This window comes from Uranotaenia lowii, chromosome 2, assembly GCF_029784155.1.
Source record: "Uranotaenia lowii strain MFRU-FL chromosome 2, ASM2978415v1, whole genome shotgun sequence".
NCBI classification, from domain to species: domain Eukaryota; kingdom Metazoa; phylum Arthropoda; class Insecta; order Diptera; family Culicidae; genus Uranotaenia; species Uranotaenia lowii.
Window position 1 is genome coordinate 376,498,425 of NC_073692.1, and position 21,138 is coordinate 376,519,562.

The window sequence follows — 21,138 nt, forward strand, 5'->3', positions numbered from 1 at the left end:
CCCCATATTCATTTAAAAAACGATGTCCTCATTTACTGCACAGTGCTAATGATTAACAATTCAGAAATGAGGAACTCATCCTAAGCTTGAAATTGGTTGGCTTGCGAGAGAACCGTCAAGCTTTAAGCTTTTTTTATTGCTCTCATAAAACCATTATAAAAATAATTAGCCATTTCTGACCATAATAAAGCTATTAAGCATTGGATTGACTAACGCCAGGAAGGGGCAGAAGGACTGAAAAAAAGAGAAAAAAAATCTTCAAACGTCAATTTTCTCTCATCAATCTATCGACCAGTGATTTTACTTTCTTATAGAGCAAGGAATATTTAAATAAGGTATTGCCGAGAGCCATATTAGATTGTTTGGGACGTCAACAAAACGAATGTATCGAAAATTTATATGAAAATGGCAGAAATTTCAAAAAAAAAACACGTTTTAGAACAAAAATTAATTGCAATTTCATTTTGATTGTGTTGTAAGGCCTCTATTTCACTATTTTGTGAAATTTGTTGGTCCTTTAAAGATTTCATTATGTTTTTTTCAAATTTTATTATTGAATGCAATGTCATCTTAAAGCTTAAACGTGCCAATATGAAGAAAAATTCAGCTTTAAAAAGGTATAGCTGGTAGTTATTGAGTGTTTAACAGATTGTCAGGATTTTTATCCAACTGGTTTATCACATTCAATTCTTATGTAGAACAATTTACATCATGGAAGACTTTTAAAAACTTTATCAAAAACACTTTGGTTTTTTGTTTTTGTTTTTCTGGGATTTTAACACTTTCGTGTTATTCATCCCCTCGAAAAAACACGTTGGTAGCTATCGCAAAAGTATTCGCCTTTCTTCTCCGATCCAGAATTTCTATTCATCTACGTCATCAACGAAGTGAAGCTTGGAGGTGCATCTAGTTGGACTTGTTGAGTTGTGTTGGTTCGCAAGGTGAATTGTCGCACAAAGTATGTACGCGACACAGTCTTTTTTTTTATTAGTTGTTAACTCAGGTGGTAAATCCATTTTACGGATTGCATTCCAAGGCACGGCGAGCCACCGCGTCCCCCCAGTTTGCTACTCTGGGTCCATGGGTGCAATTGGACGACTCATGATACAATGCTAAGGAACACTGTACCCCCTACGCCATAAAGTCCACCTGGGGCCACTGACCTTTGTTCCCACCTCGAACTGTTTGACACACTTTGCTTCAATAGTGGGAGGTCGTTTCGCGCTAGTGCGCTCCAAGGCAATACTCGTTTCCGAACCCTCTGTTAGCATAACCTCATTCTAACACAACTCGATGCGCGACCCCTCCTCTGACGAGTTAGGACCCGACATCTCATCGTGTGAATGAGGTCCCCACGTAGCGCAACTACTAACTTTGTGAATCCAGTCCAAGATCCAGAAACACAAAGCGAGTTGTCGACGACACTTTCTCTGTTCAAACACGCGGGTAGGGGGGGTAAGCCCCCTAGGCCACGTGTAGGACTCAGACTCCTCCGAACTCACAAATAGTGTTGACTTAAGTCACCACTCAGCGCAACTACCCGATCTTCAAGTCGGGCGCATGACCACCCGAAGCGCAGATCGGGCTATAGAACGCCCTCATCAGGTCACACTCGCGGTTCGGGTGCAACAATTCCCGAAACGCGTGTCGAACCCTGACACCTCCGGCAGAATGTGCCTCTCGGACACTGACGTGTAAACACGTCTCTAAGTGATCGGCCCACCATTGGCCACCACTTTGCGCATCTACTCATTTTGCGAATCGGGTCTATACCCACCGAAGCGCAAAACGAGTTGGCGATCGCTCTCCCTCCGGTCACGTCCGCATATCAGGGCCATGACCCCCCGAAAGCGTGTTGGACCATCACGCACACACCCAAGTACTGGTACCTGTGCAGGCTTTAATCACCAGAGGGAAATCACCCTTAACACGAGGGCAGTACAATACCGGTAAACACGTCTTGTCCGATCAAACGTTGCTACACGAGAGGACGCATCGACGCTTGCGCAGGAATCATGCAGGTAGTCTGGTAGTGTGTGTGACGGCTCATCGGTGCTGTTATTATTTGGACAGTGGCGCACCACACATCTTCCTTCTTCCCTAAAAAAAAACTTGAAAAATTAAGTTTGAATATAATGTAACTTCTAATTCTGTTTGGAGCTGAAAGCATACTCAAAATCAGCTGAAAGTTGCATAATCTAAATAGACTCAAACAGAATGGTTTCTAAACGCGATAAACTTCAGAGCCATCTATATCAAACCCTATCAACCACCAGACCACAGAAAGTGAACATGTACACCATGACCGGGATTCAATCTCAGCTTAGATGACTTGAATTTCAACCAGTACGCCAAAGCCGCCCGTGATCTTCATTTACATTTTCAATTCAGAATTCGAGACGAATAAATAGAGTTTCTTTGCTGCTGTCTGATCTTTAGATTCTAAATAGTCTCCTCTCTATCTTTCGTTTACTTTTTCTTATTTGATCAACTTCCTCTAATCATCTGTCTCTAGTATTATGTTTTCTGCTAATCATTTTTTTCAATCTTCCGTCTGCTAGTTCGCTTTCAATCGGCTACTTCTCCCTTCATTTATTTATTTATTCCTTACCCTTGCATCCAGTGTTCTGTCTCCTTATCACCTTTCTTATGTCTCTTTAGTCCTGTATTCTGTTTTATTTTTGCCTTCCGCCTTTTTTAGATGAAGACTTCGAAAGTGATGTAAGATACGAATTTAAGAGTCTGAATTCAATTTAAACCTAAATTTCATAAATAGCTATAAGTCATAAAATCAGGTCTGGCATGGCATGGTCACGTTCAGGAACGCCAGCCTTTTCGCTACTTCGTATTTGGCCCACGCCGTTATCTCAAGGATAATGGAAATGTGATGGTATTATTTTTATTCTAGCATTGACCTTTATTGATTTCAAACAAATGATTTCTAACAAAATTTTTCAATTTATGGCTATTCTTTGATCATCAACATTACTTTCATAAAACTCCGATTATCATAGCCCTTCTTCTCCGTAGTTTTCAATGAAAGACTGATGACATACCAAAGCGAATACGAATTTTACTGGGTTGTAATCATTTAAACTATTTAATTTATTCTCTTTGCCACTGAAATCGATTAGAGCTGAAATACTGAAAGTGAAAGAAATACCGTTCGCTTTTCTGTACGGTTCCATTCAACTGTTGCATTGGCCTAGGAAGTAGAAAGAATAACTGTTCAATCAGGCGCGGATCTAGAGATTGCTCTAAGGGGGGGGGGGGGGGGGGGGTGATTTAGTAAATTAAAAAAAAAATGGCCAAAATTTTTCAGTGATTGGGCAAAATAAAAACTGTTACAGGAAAAATGTTGATGATAAAGATGAACAGAATTCAGCAGCATGTAAATAATGTTGAAGACAATTTAAAAAAAAAGTTTGTTCAAAGAATTCTGTACATCTGTTTGTGGCTGGATAAGTCTTAGGTAAAACGCAGACAAATGTTTTTTCACTGGTATGAAATTGAATTTACGTTTATTTATCTATTTGGGGATATGGAATGACCATGGAATGTTTATTTTTATCAGATTAGAAATCCATGAGCAATTTAACTTTGAAAATTGTACTTTATTTATTTTCAGTCAAAAATAAATCTGTTGGTATGATTTCAACTTACTCAAATGAGCATCTCTGGTTTTATGGTTAAAACTACGTCTTATTAATATTGAATCTTTTACAATATTCGGGTAAAAAAGCCATTTACACAAGTTTCAATTATATTTAATTGAAATATTTTCTCTTTTGAGATCCAATTTTAAACCGTATGCTGCTTCATTACTTTTCGAAACCCGTCAATGTATTTATTCAATAATTTTACATATTTTTCACTTGAAGTTCCATTAAAATATCAATTTAAAGACGTGAATCAAAAAACAATCTACAACAAATAAACATTTAAAACACAAATAAGCACGTATCCAAACAAATAAAATATAGATTGCTAATCATTATATTTAATTTTATTAAAGAGGTTCGCTGAATAAATTCGTCTCTTTATATCTTATTGAATACTTACAGCGTTTTTTTTTTTGCTGGGAGTTTTGAAAAACAAGTCAATGGCTTAGTAACAAGATTTAACAATTGCACAATTTCATTCACTCCATCAGTGAGGTTGACTACAAAGAGCGAATAGACTTTACAAAGATAACCTTGCTCAGTTTTGGAAAAAAAACTAGTCAACTGAATGTTTTCAAATGCTTTGCACTTGCGTATCGTTTTTCTTTTTCAGCACTTCGACTTTTTAAATGCTCGGAGTATGGAAACGAAAATTGTGGTGGAGGTACCCAGTGTCTAGTTAAAATGTTAAGCTTTGTGATATCATCAATAAACGAGTAAGGTTTAGGATGAGCCTTTGGAACAGCACCTTTATCTGTTTCTTAGACTTATGACTATCAAACGACGTTTCTGGTACTGGCGCTTAAAACAACTCTGGATATCGGTTAATTAAAAAAACAATCTGCTGCCATGCTAATGGAAATTCTTAAAAGAGTGAGGTGCAAGCTTTATCCTTTTCGCACGCCCGAGGCCAAAACGAAGTTATACACGCGCATACCCTTTATAGGTACTCAATTCAAGAATATTTTTAAGCAGCTATTGAATTCTTACGCACGCCTAGAAATGGTAATGTCAATGTTAAGATATATTGAAACATAGACAAATTATGTTTCATCTAAATTGAGTTAAAAAATTTGTGACCATTTTACCGACGATTTTTTTTTTTCCGCCTGGAGGGGGGTGATCACCCCCATCACCCCCCCGTAGATCCGCGCATGTGTTCAATAATCAAACCACATCAAACGTAGCTTATCACAATCGGAAAATAAATCCAAGGTAACCTTCAAGACTTACTTCATCTTCGTTCGATTTCAAATGTTTTACATTTCTTCAAATTGTATTTGAATTTACAGTTTCATATTATATCTACTATTGTAGAATTTCTTCATTTGCACAATCCAAAAGGCTTGCGTCCAAATTGCATTCAAATGTAAAATTCTATCACATTTTTCAATGGAGAAAGGTGAAGCGTCAATTTATTACAAACACCTTAAACCATGTACCCATTAAGATCTTTTACAAACGAGCTGCTGAATATCTCTTTTCCACTGACTCCTTTCAAGTTTGTTCTATCAAAGGCTGATATGCCTATCATATGGTCTTTCTCGTTAAACTGTTTTGCGCCTGTCTGTTTTCTCCATTCACAAGAACAAACACCCAAGAATTTATCGATATTTGAATAAAAGGTTTTAAACTAGAGTTTAAGACGTTTTCGAGATCAATGTTGTTTTTCTCAATACTTATCTATTTAGTTTTCTATATTTTTAGGTTCAGATTTCATTTTAATAACATATGCATTATTCGTTCCTTTCCAACTCGTCCAATTTTAAAACTCCCCATTCCTTAAGTGAATACGTTGAAATGTTTGAAATAGTTTTTTTCCCGTGAGCTCAGTATCAGTATCAGTTTCTGTAGCCTTTTTCTGAAATTATTAATGCATCATTCTGTCATCATGCTTAATCTTTATTCTTTCAACATACAATGTTTTTCGATTTGACTAAATTTATTTTAGCACCCATTTTTTCGACGTATTTTAAAGTCGACTTGTAGCTAGCATTTATTTCACGAAGTTCTTAGCACATTCTCAGAGTCCTTTATCATCTTCCCACTTTATCAGTTAACTTTCATACATAAATAAAGCGGCATCCAAACACACTTCACTAACTGGAAGGCAAGCGGTTTCCCAACACGCTTGTTCTCCCTTCTTGCTTTTTTCGATCTGACAAGCGGACTTCCAGCATGCTTGTTTTCCAAGGAAGGCAAGCGATCCACGTCTTTTCTCTCCTTCCCAAAATTCTACTAACGGACTTCCAGCGCGTTTTGATTACTGATAGCCAAGCGGACTCTCAACGCGCTTGTATTTCCATCGCTTTTTTTTCCTTTCAAATGAACCAGCAGCGGAGCCCCAGCACGCTAGGCTTTTCGACAACAAACGGACTCTCAGCGCTCTTGCTCTTTAATTAGGTTTACCAGCGGACTCCCATCACGCTGATTTTTAACGAGAGGCAAGCGGACTCTCAACGCGCCTGCTCTCTCGAAATTCTACTAGCGGACTCCCAACACGCTTTGTTTACTGATGGACAAGCGGACTCTCAACGCGCTTGTATTTCCATCACTTTTCCTCTTTCAAATAAACCAGCGGACTCCCAGCACGCTATATATTCAAAAGCACAACAGCCTCTCTCGGCTCTCTAGCTCAAGCGGACTCTCGTCTCGCTGTTCTTATTGCCCTCAGAAAAAAAAACAAACACTTTCACAACACAATTCACTGATTTTCAATATAATTAACGATGAAACCCTCGTGAAAGGGTGATTTCCTTCATTGTTTTCCTTCTCCTTTGCCGATTGCGACAAAACTGTCACGGTCGCCAATGTGCAGGCTTTAATCACCAGAGGGAAATCACCCTTAACACGAGGGCAGTACAATACCGGTAAACACGTCTTGTCCGATCAAACGTTGCTACACGAGAGGACGCATCGACGCTTGCGCAGGAATCATGCAGGTAGTCTGGTAGTGTGTGTGACGGCTCATCGGTGCTGTTATTATTTGGACAGTGGCGCACCACACAGTACCTAAGTACCCGGGTGCACCACTTCTTCCGCGCGGGTTTGGCGGACCCGTCGACAGCCTCTAGTGGATTTGGTGTAGTTCTCTTGGCCGTACATCTGCAATACGCCGGACTTGCAGACACGTTTCCACTCTGCACCACGGGGAGGGGGAACTACGTCGCAGAGCGCGACACAGTCTGTACCAATACTAGAGCAGGGCTGCCTCGACACTACCTTCTTTCAATATTCCTTGCTTAAAGAGTGATTTTCAATCAAACCTTTTTAATGCTGAAAAGCACCTGTTTATCATTTCTTAACAATAGTCAAAATAACAGAAATAAACTTTTTTTTGGTTCCCATGTATCGAACAATATTTCTATATAGTTGAAAAATGTATTATACATGCAGATAAAATCCAAAATATGATCGCTAATAACCAAAGCAGCCTTGCTTACTAGCGACACGTCGAATACGTCGCGACGTTGAAAATCATAACGACGCATCGCGAGTTTCCTAGGCGACTTGAAGCATGCGAACGATGGCCTAAGGAAAATGAATAGTAAATAACGTAAACAACGTTTGTGTACTACATTGAAATCGCCTACTGGACTGAAAAAAAGAATAACAAACCTGCGAATGACAGAAATATCGCTAGTAAAAAGTGTCGCTAGTAAAACTGTCGCTATTCGGTTTGGTGCTATACACATAATATATTTACGACAGAGTTAGCGGACAAGCATTGGATAATTTGGCTGGTGTATTCGATTTTGATGTTTACTTTTGAATCTGCTGTAATCAACTCAGAAGACCTCAATTTAGCGCTTAAAGAACTGAGTAACATGACTCGCTGTACGAAATTTATCATAGAAAGTATTATTTTAAACTATTATAAATCTTTTCGAAAGCTGCTGACTTTTTGGCGAACTGTTAAAAATCGAAGGGCACAACATGGCGCCATGTTGATGGATTCACAATGTAAAGTACATATTTGAAAATATTTTTTCAGGCCTATTTTTCATGGATTTCATCATGATTGACCATCAGATTTGACGAGGTGCATTTATTTTATGATATTTTTTCATACACATTTTACCTAAAATCTAGACAGGCAGTAGAAAAGATGCTCATAATATGATTAAAACATTATTGGTTATTTTTGCTATTATTTTAACAGATTATATCTCAATAATGGAAACACCATTCATAAACCTGGCTTATTAAACCATCATGGTTGCTGAAAAAAATTTAAAAAATACTCGAAGAACTGACAGAATCGAAAAAAAAAACTGCTAAAATATTTTATAAAAGCTATGGTGACCAAATAGCCAGATTTTAAGCTTCATTAGAATTCTGGTGATGCATAGAATGCGCTTTAGCTGTTTATGTCAACGAAAGTTTCACTGACCATAATAAAGCTAAAATTGTTACTTGGGAAGTGGACACAGGTTATTTAATGTTATTAAGAAAGTATACTAGCTAGAATTGTAAAAATTATGTTGAATTGTTTGTTAAACTCTGCTTTGAGCAATACACGTGAAAAAAAGTTGTTAAAATAGGATTGAAGCTGGCAATTGTGGAGTTAACCCATCGTTGAGCGATTCAATTCTGCACAAATAATGTAGTTGTAAAAAAAATTATATAGAAGGTTACAATGTTTATATGCGCTCTTTCTAAAAACAAAGTTGTGAGGAAAAAACTGTGGGTTCTGGAAGACGATTGAACTTTTACCGAATTTTACCCGAGTTGACATTCTAGTTTGCAGTTGTTTAACGTTGTTTAAAAATAGGACATTCCTGATGACCTACAATGCATTAGATACAAAAAAAATAAAATTTTAGTGTAAGTGGGATACAAAAAATATATTTACGGCTTGAAGTGCTCTAATTTTTTATACATTGGTCACAATAACTTTATCGACTGAACCAAGAAAAATAAATTATATCGAGAAATACCGAAATTCGTCAAAATGTCTCAAAACGACAACTTATTGGAAGACACTGGCCTAGAATCGACTAACGCCTTGTGCAACATAGTAAAGAAGCCAACACCGTGGAAAACTCGAGGAAATTTAGTCGAAAATAGTGCTATAGGTCGCCATCAAAGTTGTGAAAAATTTTACAAAATCATTCTAAAGAATATTCACGAACACTCTAAAGACAAGGCGTAAGCCTCTGAATTCTCATACATTTGTTGAAATGCACATTTTTTATGATATTTAAATCTGAGTTTTTTTATTTTTTTGATGGCTTGTACAATAGTTTCAAGAATCTTACTTCTTATGGAAGAGGGGGGGAGCATACAAAATCAACTTAAAATACCTTAAGTCATCAGCTTCAACGATACCACCGCCGAGACACCGTATGCTGCTGCAAATCTATTCTCGTCTTTCTTTCAGAGCGTGTTAAGTAATAACTCACCACTTTTGTCTGAATCATACTTGAGTAGTTTGCATAGTCACGATTTCAACCTGTGTATGCTGAGATTTTCCTCGAATGATGTTTTTCGTAAGATGGCTGCACTGGATGAATCGAAAGGACCTGGACCGGACGGCATTCCACCACTCTTGGTTAAAAAATGTGCTGCTTCTCTTTCCGCACCAATTTCGATCATCTTCAACAAATCGTTGGAGGAGGCTGTATTTCCTGGGACCTGGAAAATTGCCTCGATACCCCAATTCATAAAGCAGGAAACATGAATAGAGCAGAAAATTATCGAGGAATTTCAATTCTGAGCTGTTTTCCGAAAGTTTTTGAGAGCCTCGTTTACGATGTGTTGTATCAAACTGTGCAACATACCTGTTGTGTTCTGGGCAAGCACGTCTGTTCTGGTCGCTGGTTAGTCGAGAAGAGAGAGCTTGTCCCTAAATTAGCACTCAGGCCTCAGGCTACTATGATGATTCCATAGCGGTAGCTATGGTTACCATATGGTGGCTATTGGGGCTATGGGTTATTCTTCAGCCTACTGTGATTGACCAAATTCTAACAATACCATCTCTGAAGATCAACATGGGTTCATGAAACGTAGATAAACGACCACCAATCTCATGACGTACGTTTCGAAATTAGTTGGCAGGCTAGATAAACGTAAACAAGTCGATGCCGTATATGTAGACCTGAGTAAAGCCTTCGATAAGGTATCGCATGATTTGGCTGTAGAAAAAATGCGGCGATTGGGGTTTCCGGACTGGCTCTGCAACTGGATTAACTCGTACCTCGTAGGTCGAACTGCTTTCGTACGACTGGGCTCTGTTAACTCGTCTCCGTTTCAAATAACCTCGGGAGTGCCCCAGGGGAGTCATCTGGGACCTCTGATATTTCTCCTCTTCATCAACGATTTGAATACTATTCTTGAGTCGGAAAAACTGATGTTCGCCGATGATCTCAAAATTTTCCGAACAATCTCCTCGTTAGTCGATTGCTGCGCTCTCCAAAAGGACATTGACTGTCTTCTCACTTGGTGTAATCAGAACGGTATGGCTCCCAACATAACCAAATGTACTACACAGCAAAAATTATTTTCTGTAAAATTACAGCAAATATCCTGTAACAAAAAGGAGCAGGACATTTACCGTAATTTTACAGGTCGATGACATTTATTTTTCAGTGAGTCTTTAAAATTCATAGACCAGTAAAATATCTCAGGCCTGTAATTTTGGAACGCTGTAAAACGCTTTAGACATGGAATTGCATGATTTTTTGTTTGCTTAAATGGAATGATAGGTCATTGTTCAATAAATCAATGTTTGTTCGAATAAACATCATTTATTAAATATGATACATTAATTACCTTATTTTATCATTAATTAGGTTTGATTGTTGTTTTCTAGCAAAAATTAAATAGTTCACATGTGGTTAACGTTCTTCAAGATAAGATTTGTCCCGGGAGGAATCAAATATGGGTGCAGTAACCGTATCGAGTCCACCAGTCACGGAGGAATCCACCACAAACGATTACTTCGGGGAAATCATTTCTGCTTGTCAGCTAGATATGTTCCGTAAAGTGACACAGCTCGTCGATCACTGGTGCCTGAAATGTTCAAAAAGGATTTATTAAACTTAATTTCCTAGAAACTGCTTCTATTGAAATTTCGAATGCATGGAGGATCGAGGATGAATGAAAAAATTATCAACAAAACTCTCAAAATTAAATTCGCTTATTGACAACACTTTTTTTCAACTTTCAAAAACTTGAATTTAAAAAAAACTTACCTAGCAGTCCTCCGGCCACAGTTGTGAGAATCGAGGACTTTCCTCCTGGAGAGTCAGCTGGCAGTGTCCATTTTTCGGCAGGCAAACGACGCTTAAGCATCATGTTGTAACCTGGATTGGCCAACTGGAATCCCGGCCTTTTTGCTGATGTTGCGGGCCAACTTCGTGAAGCAACGTTAAGTTCCACAACTTTTTATCATATAACGAATTTTGTTTACTTTATTTATTGCTGCACGCTACCTTGACGAAACTTAAAATAAAATTTGATAACTTGCTGATTCTCCAATACTTAACTATGAGTTTCTAACAATTCAGTTTCGCAAATATAGTTTTTTTAGGAGAAAAATTTAGCTCAATGGAAATAGTTATAGATATTCAGGTTGGATGTATATAAAAGAAAAAATCTTGCACCCTATAATTTAGTTTTTTTTTCATTTCGTTGTGTATTAACTCAAATGCGTTTTAATCAATGAAATTTTGTTGGAAAATCAACAAACGGTTCCGGAAGTATCTTTCTCCTTTTCACAATGTCTTTAAAATTAAACATTGTGTCTTTTCTCTTTGAAATATTAAATCCTGTCATCGTACTCATTTTAGAGAGTACCCAATCAAAATTTAGCACTGAACACTATTTTAAGCTCGAGTTGATAATTTTAAGTTTGTCCTCGGTAGCGTAAAACTTGGGTTTCCTCCGAACTAAACTTTGGCTTATCGTTTTCTGCGTGGTGCTCTGCTGTCAAATAAAAAAACGAAAAACAGATTAAAACAGAACGGAACGGAATGAATAACGTATGGGAAAGAAAAATCCTATCTCAACCGTGATGCTGCTGGATTTTGGGATGCCTGCCTGGTGTTGCTGGCGTTCTTAGGATTTTGTTAGAAATCGCGAAGTCTGCCGATGATTGCCACAAAATATGCCATCAAGGATTCAACGTAAACCTAGAGACCTGCAGAAGAAATGGTTAAAGAGAGCATAAAGTGGTTCCAATAAGCCAGGATCATATTCTCAAACAACTTTGGCTTCTAATGGTGAGTAAACATAAAATTATAACCTACATTTTATTTCGGATTTGGAATAAGAATATGATGAGAAAAATTAAAGGGAAAGTTTAGTGAAATCAAAGAGAAAAAGTTAAGACATTTAAACGAAACATTCTGAGCATACATACGTACAAATTTAGAAATATTTATAATTGAATAAATACAAGTAAGCCACAAATTTGAACACACTGCAAACAAAATATTTTGAGAGTATTAATAGCATTTTTTTTTTTTTTTTTTTTTTTTTTTTTTTCCAGGATTTTCATCCTTTAGGATGATTCATCCTTGTATTAATAGCATATCTAACTGGTATTTTTTATAACTCACCTCTGCTGAATAACTAGTCCCAACAACTGCGCTAATTGTTGTGGAGAGAATGCCCACTTTAAAAAAAAAGAAGGCCTTCCGGGTTGTTGAAATTGACTCCTCTAGTCGCACAGCTCCCGGAAATGGATTGCAATAATCTTCTGAATTGAATCGAAGCACTAGTAGCCGATTTGGCAGGAGCAACATGCTTCTCACAAAAAGGTTGAATGTTGAAGCTAAATCAAAAAAATTGAAATTAACTTATGCAAATTATTCAACTAATCTCAAATACTTACCAACAATCTGGTGATGAAGTTATGAATTATGATACCGCAGTGAAGAACGCTCAAGACTTGACAGCTACTGAATGCAAATGGCCAGCCAAAAAAGCCCGAGTTATTTTCGCATTTCTGAACGTTGGCATTTGTCGTTGAATTTTGTTCCGTCAAAAAGCTTGAAGAATGAATTTGATATTTCGGAACAGCCTCCGAAGTTTGTTCAATGCATGTTGTTATTAATTATTTAAGTTTGATTGCTTGATGGGTTGAGGGATTAAACGGTGATAAACTACAACTACATACATTTTTTTTATAAAAATGGTGACTTACTTCCGGTTACCGATTTCCGCAAGGCAGCCGTTCCCGATCGATAACTAAACGAATTTTTAACACCTCCATTGGGAGGGGCACTTTTCTAGGTGGCTTTGGTAGTCAACTCCTTTCGCGACGCTTTAATATACACCGTTTTTCATTCCTAGCTTGAGTTTTTTTCACGGAAGCGACAAACGAACTGTTTCTAGCACGAAAATTTATTTTGTTTTGATAAACAACCTTGAATTTTTCATTTCTGTAATCTGATATCACCTGTAATAAGATGCTCACTTTAAAATAAATGACAATGACCTGTAAAACTACAGCAAATGTCATGCTCCTTTATGTTACAGTGCATTTGCTGTAATATCCAATGATTTGTCATTTAAAGTTCAACAAAATCAATTAAATTTATAAGTTTAGTAAATTACAGGTTGAGTTATTTTAAAGGAATCCATTTTCAATGCCACGTAATAGTCATTATTTTTTTCTGTGTACCATTACGTTCACTCGACAACGAAGGCCTATTAGTTTTGAGTACAACATGTCAACGACTATCCTGAATCGCACATCGGTCGTCAAGGACCTTGGTATTACTTTGGACAGCAAGCTCAGTTTTTCTCAGCATATTTCCACGACAGTAGCCAAAGGTTTTTCGGTTCTTGGTTCTTCTATTATAGAACTATAATAGTTTTATAAAAAAAAAGTACACTAATTTATTCAACAAACTTTTACTATTTTTCAGAAGTTTTTACGAAAATAAGAACCGAAAGAAAAAAAATTAATTGCATGTTTCGAATCAGCGCCCACGAATTATTCAAAAAAAACTCTCAAATTTTCTGCACCTCGGAAAACTTTGATGCTTCGAAGGTGATAATTCATAGCTAGCCTACTGCCTAACATCTTTTCGAATATTTTTACCTATTTTTAGGCCCAGCTTCGAAATATACATTTTTTTTTTAATTAAAAGAATAATTAATCATACCTAAGTAATTTATAGATTCCTTCAACGTACTTTAATTTTTAATTAACTTATTTATCATAACATAATTTTTATTTTGATATTCTCTCAAGCCCACAATAGATATCATCATGGTTGGCATTTTTACCCCATATCTACAGTTTGGATCAGAATTTGGCCCCAAAAAGGAAGAAAGACTAAACCTACGTATATACCTTGTTATCAAGTTGAATCGGGATTTCTATTCATCAACAACAGTCCGATGGAGCATTGAGCGGAAATGCACGAACCCCATTCATAAAACGGAAACAACGAAACAGTCAGTCATCGAAAACAGGAAAACGAAAAACAAAGCAGATTTTTTTGTGATTTTTGTCATTTTTGTCATTTTTGTGATTATTGCCATTTTTGTCAATTTTGTCCTTTTGCTCATTTTGATCATTTTAATCATTTTAGTCATTTTTGTCATTTTTGTCATTTTAGTCATTTTTGTCATTTTAGTCATTTTTTGTCATTTTTGTCATTTTTGTCATTTTAGTCATTTTTGTCATTTTTGTCATTTTTGTCATTTTTATCATTTTGCTCATTTTGGTCATTTTTTGTCATTTTTGTCATTTTTATCATTTTTGTCATTTTTGTGATTTTTGTCATTTTGCTCATTTTGGTCATTTTAGTCATTTTTTGTCATTTTTGTAATTTTTGTCATTTTTGTAATTTTTGTAATTTTTGTAATTTTTGTAGTTTTTGTAATTTTTGTAATTTTTGTAATTTTTGAAATTTTTGTAATTTTTGTAGTTTTTGTAATTTTTGTAATTTTTGTAATTTTCGTCATTTTTGTCATTTTTGTTATTTTTGTCATTTTTGTCATTTTTGTCATTTTTGTCATTTTTGTCATTTTTGTCATTTTTGTCATTTTGGTCATGTTTGCCATTTTTATGTTTTTTGTAATTTTTTTCATTTTTGTAACTTTTTTCAGTTTAGTCATTTTTATGTTCTTTGCTTTTAAAGTCTGAGAAAGGGCTGATTTTAAAGATACATATTGTTAAAAACGACCAATTTTGATTTTACAAGCCGACCAAAGAATTCTTGGTTAATTTAAGTTAATCTAACTTATTGTAGAATCTATGTAAATGCTTTTTGAAGATGATATTAGAATGGCAAACAATGGAACGTTCAAAGTGAAGGTCGAAAAACGAAGTGGCTCAAGAGAGTAAAAGCGGTTGGCCCAACCGGGTTGGGTATTAATTTTTTACATAATCATTTACCTAGAACATTGGTTTTCAAAGTGGTCCCTTGCCACCCTTAAGGGGGCGTTTAGAGCTTTCAAGGGGGCGGCGAGTCCTTTTTTGAAATATGGGGGGCATTAGAAGGACTCAAGTGGTCGGTGAGATTATATTAAAACTCCTGTTTGCACTAATTTCGATTACCCTTAAAATAGAAAGAAAGAACTAACTGGAGGTTTAATTTGCATTAGAAACGATAGTTTTTAATAGTAGCATTAGCATGTTGCCTAAAAAGTTTTCATTCATTCAGCATTCCTGCTGTTATTATATTAAGGCAAATTCACTACACCTGCTAAGTTGTAAAACGCTTGAATACCAACACTGAAGCTATGCGGTTGTCCACATAAGAAACTGGCGAACTTAACACTGTCATTAGTCAACGTAGAAAGTTCAATGAGATGAGATTTGATTAATTATTTGAAAATTTGGGCTTTTAACGACTAAAAGGGTCAAACGCATAACATCATATGCTTGTATCAGGTATTTGATTACGTTTTTGAATTAGGCTTGAGATTACCTGACCAGAGTCAGAAATTCAAATTAGGAGATTTTACCCATTTAAAATTAAGATTCATTTGAAAAAAAAATTGAGGATAAAAATTTTTCAAACTACATAAAGAAAAAAAAGTGATAAAATGTTTTTGATAAAAAACGGTTTATGAGAGGATTTGATTCACAGCCTTGTTTGATCAAATAAAAATAGAACCTGGAACGATTAGGTGCCCTAAATCGCATCAGCATCCGTTGTTTTACCCTGAAACACCTTCATGAGCTGCTCCATGCAGTACTCAACGTCTCCTTTATTGGTACACCGGGCATTGGCGTACAAGAAGGCTTCCAGCAGGGCCGGATCCGACAACGTTGGATCAGCCACGATACCATAAAGAGCGGTCTACAGGAAACAAAATTCATTAAGATCCATAGTAAAATTTGAGGAAATTTTTAAAACAATACCTTTAAAGTGGGAAGAAAGGTGTGCTTCCGAAAATCCTCGCACATCATATTGACTAGCTGCATCAGCTCCGGCCAAAGGGCTCGCTGGGCGCAGTGCCTTGCCATGGCCATTAGGCCATGCAGTCCGTAGCCATTGGAGCAATACTTGGATATGGACCGAGCCGCAATATTGTGACTGCACCAGTACTTTTGCCTCTGCTTGTACGGTTGATCGCTTTCGAGAAACCGGAGTGCGGCATCCAGTTTCGACTGCGGGATTAGGTACTTGGGGAAGTTCTCCGGTTTCGGCACCGGTTGAATTTTACTCATTTTTCCGGGGTGAGGTGGAGGCTTACCTTTTGGTTTAACGATTTGTTTTAAACGGTTTTTCAGTTTTGCTGATACTTGTCTTGATGAAGACTGGCTGGCCGCTCTAGGGGATTTCCTTCGGGGAGACATTCCGACTGAACAGGTACCGGAAAAGATTGCTTGCTGGATATCACTTCTTCTTCTTCTTCTTTCTACTTCTGGACTGTGGCTGTTTGGGCTGCAGTCCAGGGGGTGTAAGGGCCAGTGGCTTAGACTATATGCCCTGTTATACTTCGTCGGTACGATTTAGAATTCAATCTTTGTCTTGCGTACAAATTCTACGATTTCCTTATAGTGCATAATTGTCTTTGACTTGAAGATATCTTGAATGTTTGAATATAATCCGTTGAAATCGTATTGTAATCTTAGAGATGTGAACCGGGGACATTCTATTATTATGTGGTTTGCCGTTTCTGGTACTGAACAAGTTTCGCAATTGGCGTCCTCAACTATTTTCATCCTCGCCAGCCAGTACTTCGAGTAGTCGTGAGTGGTCATTAGACGGTTCAAGAGACGAATGTCTCTGCCATCCATGTCTTGTCCAATGAACCATGGAGTTTTTGAGAATTTGGGTTGAATGGAATGAAAAATTTTGCCTTTCTCCTCCGAGTATGAGCTGTACCAAGACTCTGTTTTCTCTCCTAAGTACCTTTTGAAGAAAGCCATGCTGTCCTTTACCATAAAGTGGTTTTCATAAACGTTAGCCGACTGAAGGCCGTGCTTAGCCAGACTATCTGCAATTTCGTTTCCTTGGATGGAAACGTGGCTAGGGATCCATTGAATAGCAACTTGATGGTGAGAGCATACTCGTAGAATTTCGATTAAAATCCTTTCATCTTGTTTGGACTCCTGGGCTGCCTGTAACATGAGACAGGATGCTTTGGAGTCAGTGTATATTACCGATCGCACCAGTGATCTTTCTTCGATGATCCGTGTAGCTTCTCTGATGGCAATTAATTCTGCTGAGGTTATACTTGTTTCCTTGCCTAACAGCATGGAAAGCCGAAGATTCGTCATTTCGAAAAACACTCCTATGGAACACTTCGACCCATCTTTCGAGGCATCAGTAAAAACACGTCCTCTACCCTTGTTTCTACCGTTCATAACGAATAAGGCTAGTTGTTTGGATCTCATCGGGTTCGTATTTTGTTTCGCCGTAGTTAGACCTTCCAATTCAGGGAATATTTCGACAGGTTGGAAAAAGTCTGAGCGTAAGATTGGCTGAATGTTAATTGTTGCTCTCAGTGGGCAAGAGCCCGTAGGGTTAAGACAAGAATTCGTGACTTGCAAGGAATTATGCAGACATTTCTCCCGCAATAATGTCATTGCCCAACAGTTGAGGAATGTGGTGCTACCAGAAGATAAAAATAGCTGGAAGAAATTTTCGTATCAAGAGCAAATTTACTGGGTCCACAAAGAAATTTTCGATAACATTCAGCCAATCTTACGCTGGATATCACGCAACGGGAGATGCTTTGTTTACAAACATTTGAATTTTCATAAGGAACGATATTAAAATGAAATGAGATATAAACACGGTGAAAAGGAAAATTCAAAGTTTGGGTCTAAATGTAATGTGAGTGAACTCTGAAACACAATTTAATGATTTAAAATAATTCTAAAAACAATTCAATACCATCGTGCGGTCTTTATGATCTCATTTGACAAATTTCAAGGTCAAAAGGTTTCCAAAACTTTAAAAGTACATATATTACAAAAACAACGGAACAAAAAAGTAAACAAACGCTTTCACGCCCTTCTCATTAATGTGTAATTTCAAACCACCACACTTTTCATTCGGTTGAATGATTTGAACTTCGCGTGTATTCATCCGAGGAAAATAAAATAAAAAGGTTGTTTTTGTCCCTGATGATAAGCGGTGATAAGCAGTTATTCGTATCTCTTCGCTTCCTTTCAGCAGGTATTTAGTCAATACAGCTATTATTAACACTTGAATAGAGAATCGCCATTTATCTAAACAGTCTGGATGCAGTCACTTGTTTTCCGGTGCGGAACCCTATTCGGTAAAAATCGGTTAGTGATAAGGTCGTTCCCAACTTGTACGATGACAACGAAATCGGCTTCCCGGATAGCCGTGGTCCAAATGCGATCTACCAACGATAAGGCTCACAATTTGGACCAGGTCAGGACGATCGTCGAGAAGGCTAAAAGCCAGCATGCCTCGGTAAGTTTTAAGTTTGCGGAAGATTCCCTAAGGTAGTTTCTTGAGACCTTGTTAGTTCTGAATGAACATCAATAATCTTAATTGATTTCAAATTTATGTTTTAGTTCGTATTCTTTCCGGAATGTTGCGACTACGTGGGCACCCACCGGGAGGAAACCCTAAAACTTTCGGAAACGCTGGAGGGACCCACGGTGGCGGAATATCGTCGGTTAGCGCGCGAAAACAAGCTGTGGCTTTCGATGGGTGGAGTTCATGAGTCCATTCCGGAATCGAACTGCGAAATAAAGAACATTTACAACACCCACGTGTTGATTGATGACCAGGGTGAGTTGGTGGCCAAATACCGGAAGTTGCACATGTTCAATGTGGTGACCCCAGAATTCAAGTTCCGAGAATCGGAAACGGTTCGAAGTGGGGCGGAACTTGTGCCACCGGTTGAGACGCCAATCGGGAACATTGGTCTACAAATAGTAAGCTTGGCTTTAAAAGATTTTTAATTGAGAGATTGATAATCGTTTTTATCTTTTCTAGTGTTACGACGTACGATTCTCCGAGGCCAGTACCTTACTGAGGAAGCAAGGCGCACAAATACTGACCTATCCGTCCGCTTTTGCCGTGTCAACTGGAAAAGCTCACTGGGAAGTTTTACTAAGGGCTAGAGCGATCGAAAACCAATGCTTTGTGATAGCGGCCGCCCAGATTGGCTTCCACAATAAAAAGCGAGAAAGCTATGGCCATGCGATGGTCGTCAATCCTTGGGGTGTTATTTTAGGCGAAGCTGCGCCCCAAGATTTGGACGTGTTGACGATTGATCTGGACTTTGAAAAACTATCGAATGTGCGGCAGAATATGCCTTGCTTCGAGCATCGTAGGGACGATATTTACAACTTGTCTTATCAGAACGGTTCCGGAAGGTCTGGCCCGGCCGAGGAAAGCTACGATTTTGGCGGCTTCAACATTCCACCAGAAACGGTTTTCTATTCATCGCAATTTAGCTTCGCATTTGTCAACATTCGTTGTGTTGTTCCTGGTCGTATCCTTGAAAAAACTATTTTAAATTCACAATTCTTTTCAGCTATTTTTTCCTTAACCAACAACTTTCCTATCCTTTTAAAAAGATGTTCTAGTCTCAACCAAACGCAAAGCAGCTCGTCTTCCAGATCTGACCCCTGCTGAGATCAACGACTTCTTCCAGACGGTGTGCAAAGTTCAACGAGCTGCGGAACGTTTATACTCGGCGACCTCTTCAACCGTTACGGTCCAGGATGGACCTGAAGCTGGTCAAACGGTTAACCAGGTGCATTGTCACGTTATGCCTCGACATCAAGGAGATTTCCCCGAGAACGACCGCATTTATGGGGAGCTAAATCGACACGACAAAGAACCGGAAAGGCCACGACGAACGCCGGAAGAGATGGTGACCGAAGCGAAACTTTTCCGGGAAGAGTTTTTAAAACTAGGATTATAAAAAAGAAGTTAATGTAGTTTTAAATTCAAAAAGTGACTTGTATATATTGGAATATTACCACAGACAATTATTATTCTTCAATTATGAATTTAATTAAATTAAAACGTCTGATTTTTTATTTAAATTCTTTAGTTCTGTTTTAAATTTTTCAATAATCTTTTATCAGACTGAAAGCAAAAGTGAGATCACTAATCCTTCAAAAATTGCTTGCGTAAATTTATATGATAAAAATTTCTATCGAAAAAGGTAATTTAGTAGACTAGTTACACAGAAACATGAAACTAAAATAGATGAATAAATGTTGATGAAGCCGCAAGTTTCAATTTTAAGTTGAGGCTTTTAAATTCTACCCGCTCATTTTTCACCATCTTTCATTTCTTCTAACTTTCTATCCGTCTATATACAAAAAAAAATTCATAATCTTAAAATGTTCTTACTAAAAATTCCATTACTTTTCACCGATAAGGCCGATAAATTGAGTAACAAACATAAAACTACGGTGAATTATCTCTTCATGAAACTGAAATTCTGCATAATATCATGAGTCCTGAATCTCAATCTCGAATGTAAATTAAATGTTGAATACCAATGTAATCTGAAAACGAGGACTTGTATTTGGAACTAGTTTTTTTTAGTCTCTTTTTTTTTAGAACTCTGATTATGAATTCCAAACCTGAGTTTTTATTCTGTAATCTGAATTCTGAATTCCAAATCTGTTTTTGAAATAAAAACAATCCAGAAACTACAATCCTGAGGGTGAATCCGAATCTGATTTCTGAATACAAAGTCTCTTTCCAAATTTGAATCCTGAATCGGAGAATGTATTCAGAATGTGATTTCAAAATTTTTAATACGGATTCTGAGCTGAATTTTTAAATTCTAAATTTGAATCTGCATGCATAACCTGAATCCCAAATCTGAATTTTTATTACTGATTCTAATTTCTGCATGCTGATATGTAATTTGTAATTCTTAAATTTGAATTTTCAGCATAATTTGAATAAAAACTCGTCAGTCGAAAACTTTCTCTGGTTTTATTTTTGCAGCATCAGTGGAGTGATTTATTTAAGCCTGCATTTTAACCCAAAACAAACTGAAAAACTTTCAGTGTGCATTAAAAGAAATGAAAATCGAGTCATCTCTT

At 37.2% G+C, this 21,138-nt stretch overlaps 2 protein-coding genes across 3 annotated transcripts; one reads left to right on the forward strand and one right to left on the reverse strand.

Annotated features, from left to right (window-relative positions):
* Positions 1-15,745: 15,745 nt before the first annotated feature.
* On the reverse strand, positions 15,746-16,577 carry LOC129745642 (uncharacterized). The gene is made up of 2 exons (XM_055738858.1): positions 15,994-16,577; positions 15,746-15,931 (listed from the first exon to the last, which is right to left on the reverse strand). The coding sequence occupies exons 1-2, from the start codon at positions 16,429-16,431 to the stop codon at positions 15,764-15,766; spliced, it is 606 nt and encodes a 201-aa protein (XP_055594833.1). The 5' UTR covers positions 16,432-16,577; the 3' UTR covers positions 15,746-15,763.
* Positions 16,578-18,167: 1,590 nt separating this feature from the next.
* On the forward strand, positions 18,168-20,323 carry LOC129745641 (nitrilase and fragile histidine triad fusion protein NitFhit). 2 transcript variants are annotated; one of them, XM_055738856.1, is made up of 5 exons: positions 18,168-18,262; positions 18,324-18,526; positions 18,631-18,996; positions 19,058-19,559; positions 19,645-20,323. In XM_055738856.1, the coding sequence occupies exons 1-5, from the start codon at positions 18,211-18,213 to the stop codon at positions 19,992-19,994; spliced, it is 1,473 nt and encodes a 490-aa protein (XP_055594831.1). In that variant the 5' UTR covers positions 18,168-18,210; the 3' UTR covers positions 19,995-20,323. The 2 variants fall into 2 exon arrangements, with proteins under 2 accessions (XP_055594831.1, XP_055594832.1); XM_055738857.1 differs by having other exon boundaries at positions 18,208-18,262; positions 18,301-18,526.
* The last annotated feature ends 815 nt before the right edge of the window (positions 20,324-21,138 follow it).

What these genes read in the sequence shown, in the direction of transcription:
- LOC129745642 (XM_055738858.1), bottom strand. Translation starts at nt 16,431, where the DNA reads ATGTCTCCCCGAAGGAAATCCCCTAGAGCGGCCAGCCAGTCTTCATCA. An exon ending in CCTTTCTTCCCACTTTAAAG is followed by an intron (nt 15,932 to 15,993) that starts GTATTGTTTTAA and finishes TGTTTCCTGTAG; the next exon opens with ACCGCTCTTTATGGTATCGT.
- LOC129745641 (XM_055738856.1), top strand. Translation starts at nt 18,211, where the DNA reads ATGATAAGCGGTGATAAGCAGTTATTCGTATCTCTTCGCTTCCTTTCA. An exon ending in CTAAAAGCCAGCATGCCTCG is followed by an intron (nt 18,527 to 18,630) that starts GTAAGTTTTAAG and finishes TTTATGTTTTAG; the next exon opens with TTCGTATTCTTTCCGGAATG. An exon ending in GGAACATTGGTCTACAAATA is followed by an intron (nt 18,997 to 19,057) that starts GTAAGCTTGGCT and finishes TATCTTTTCTAG; the next exon opens with TGTTACGACGTACGATTCTC.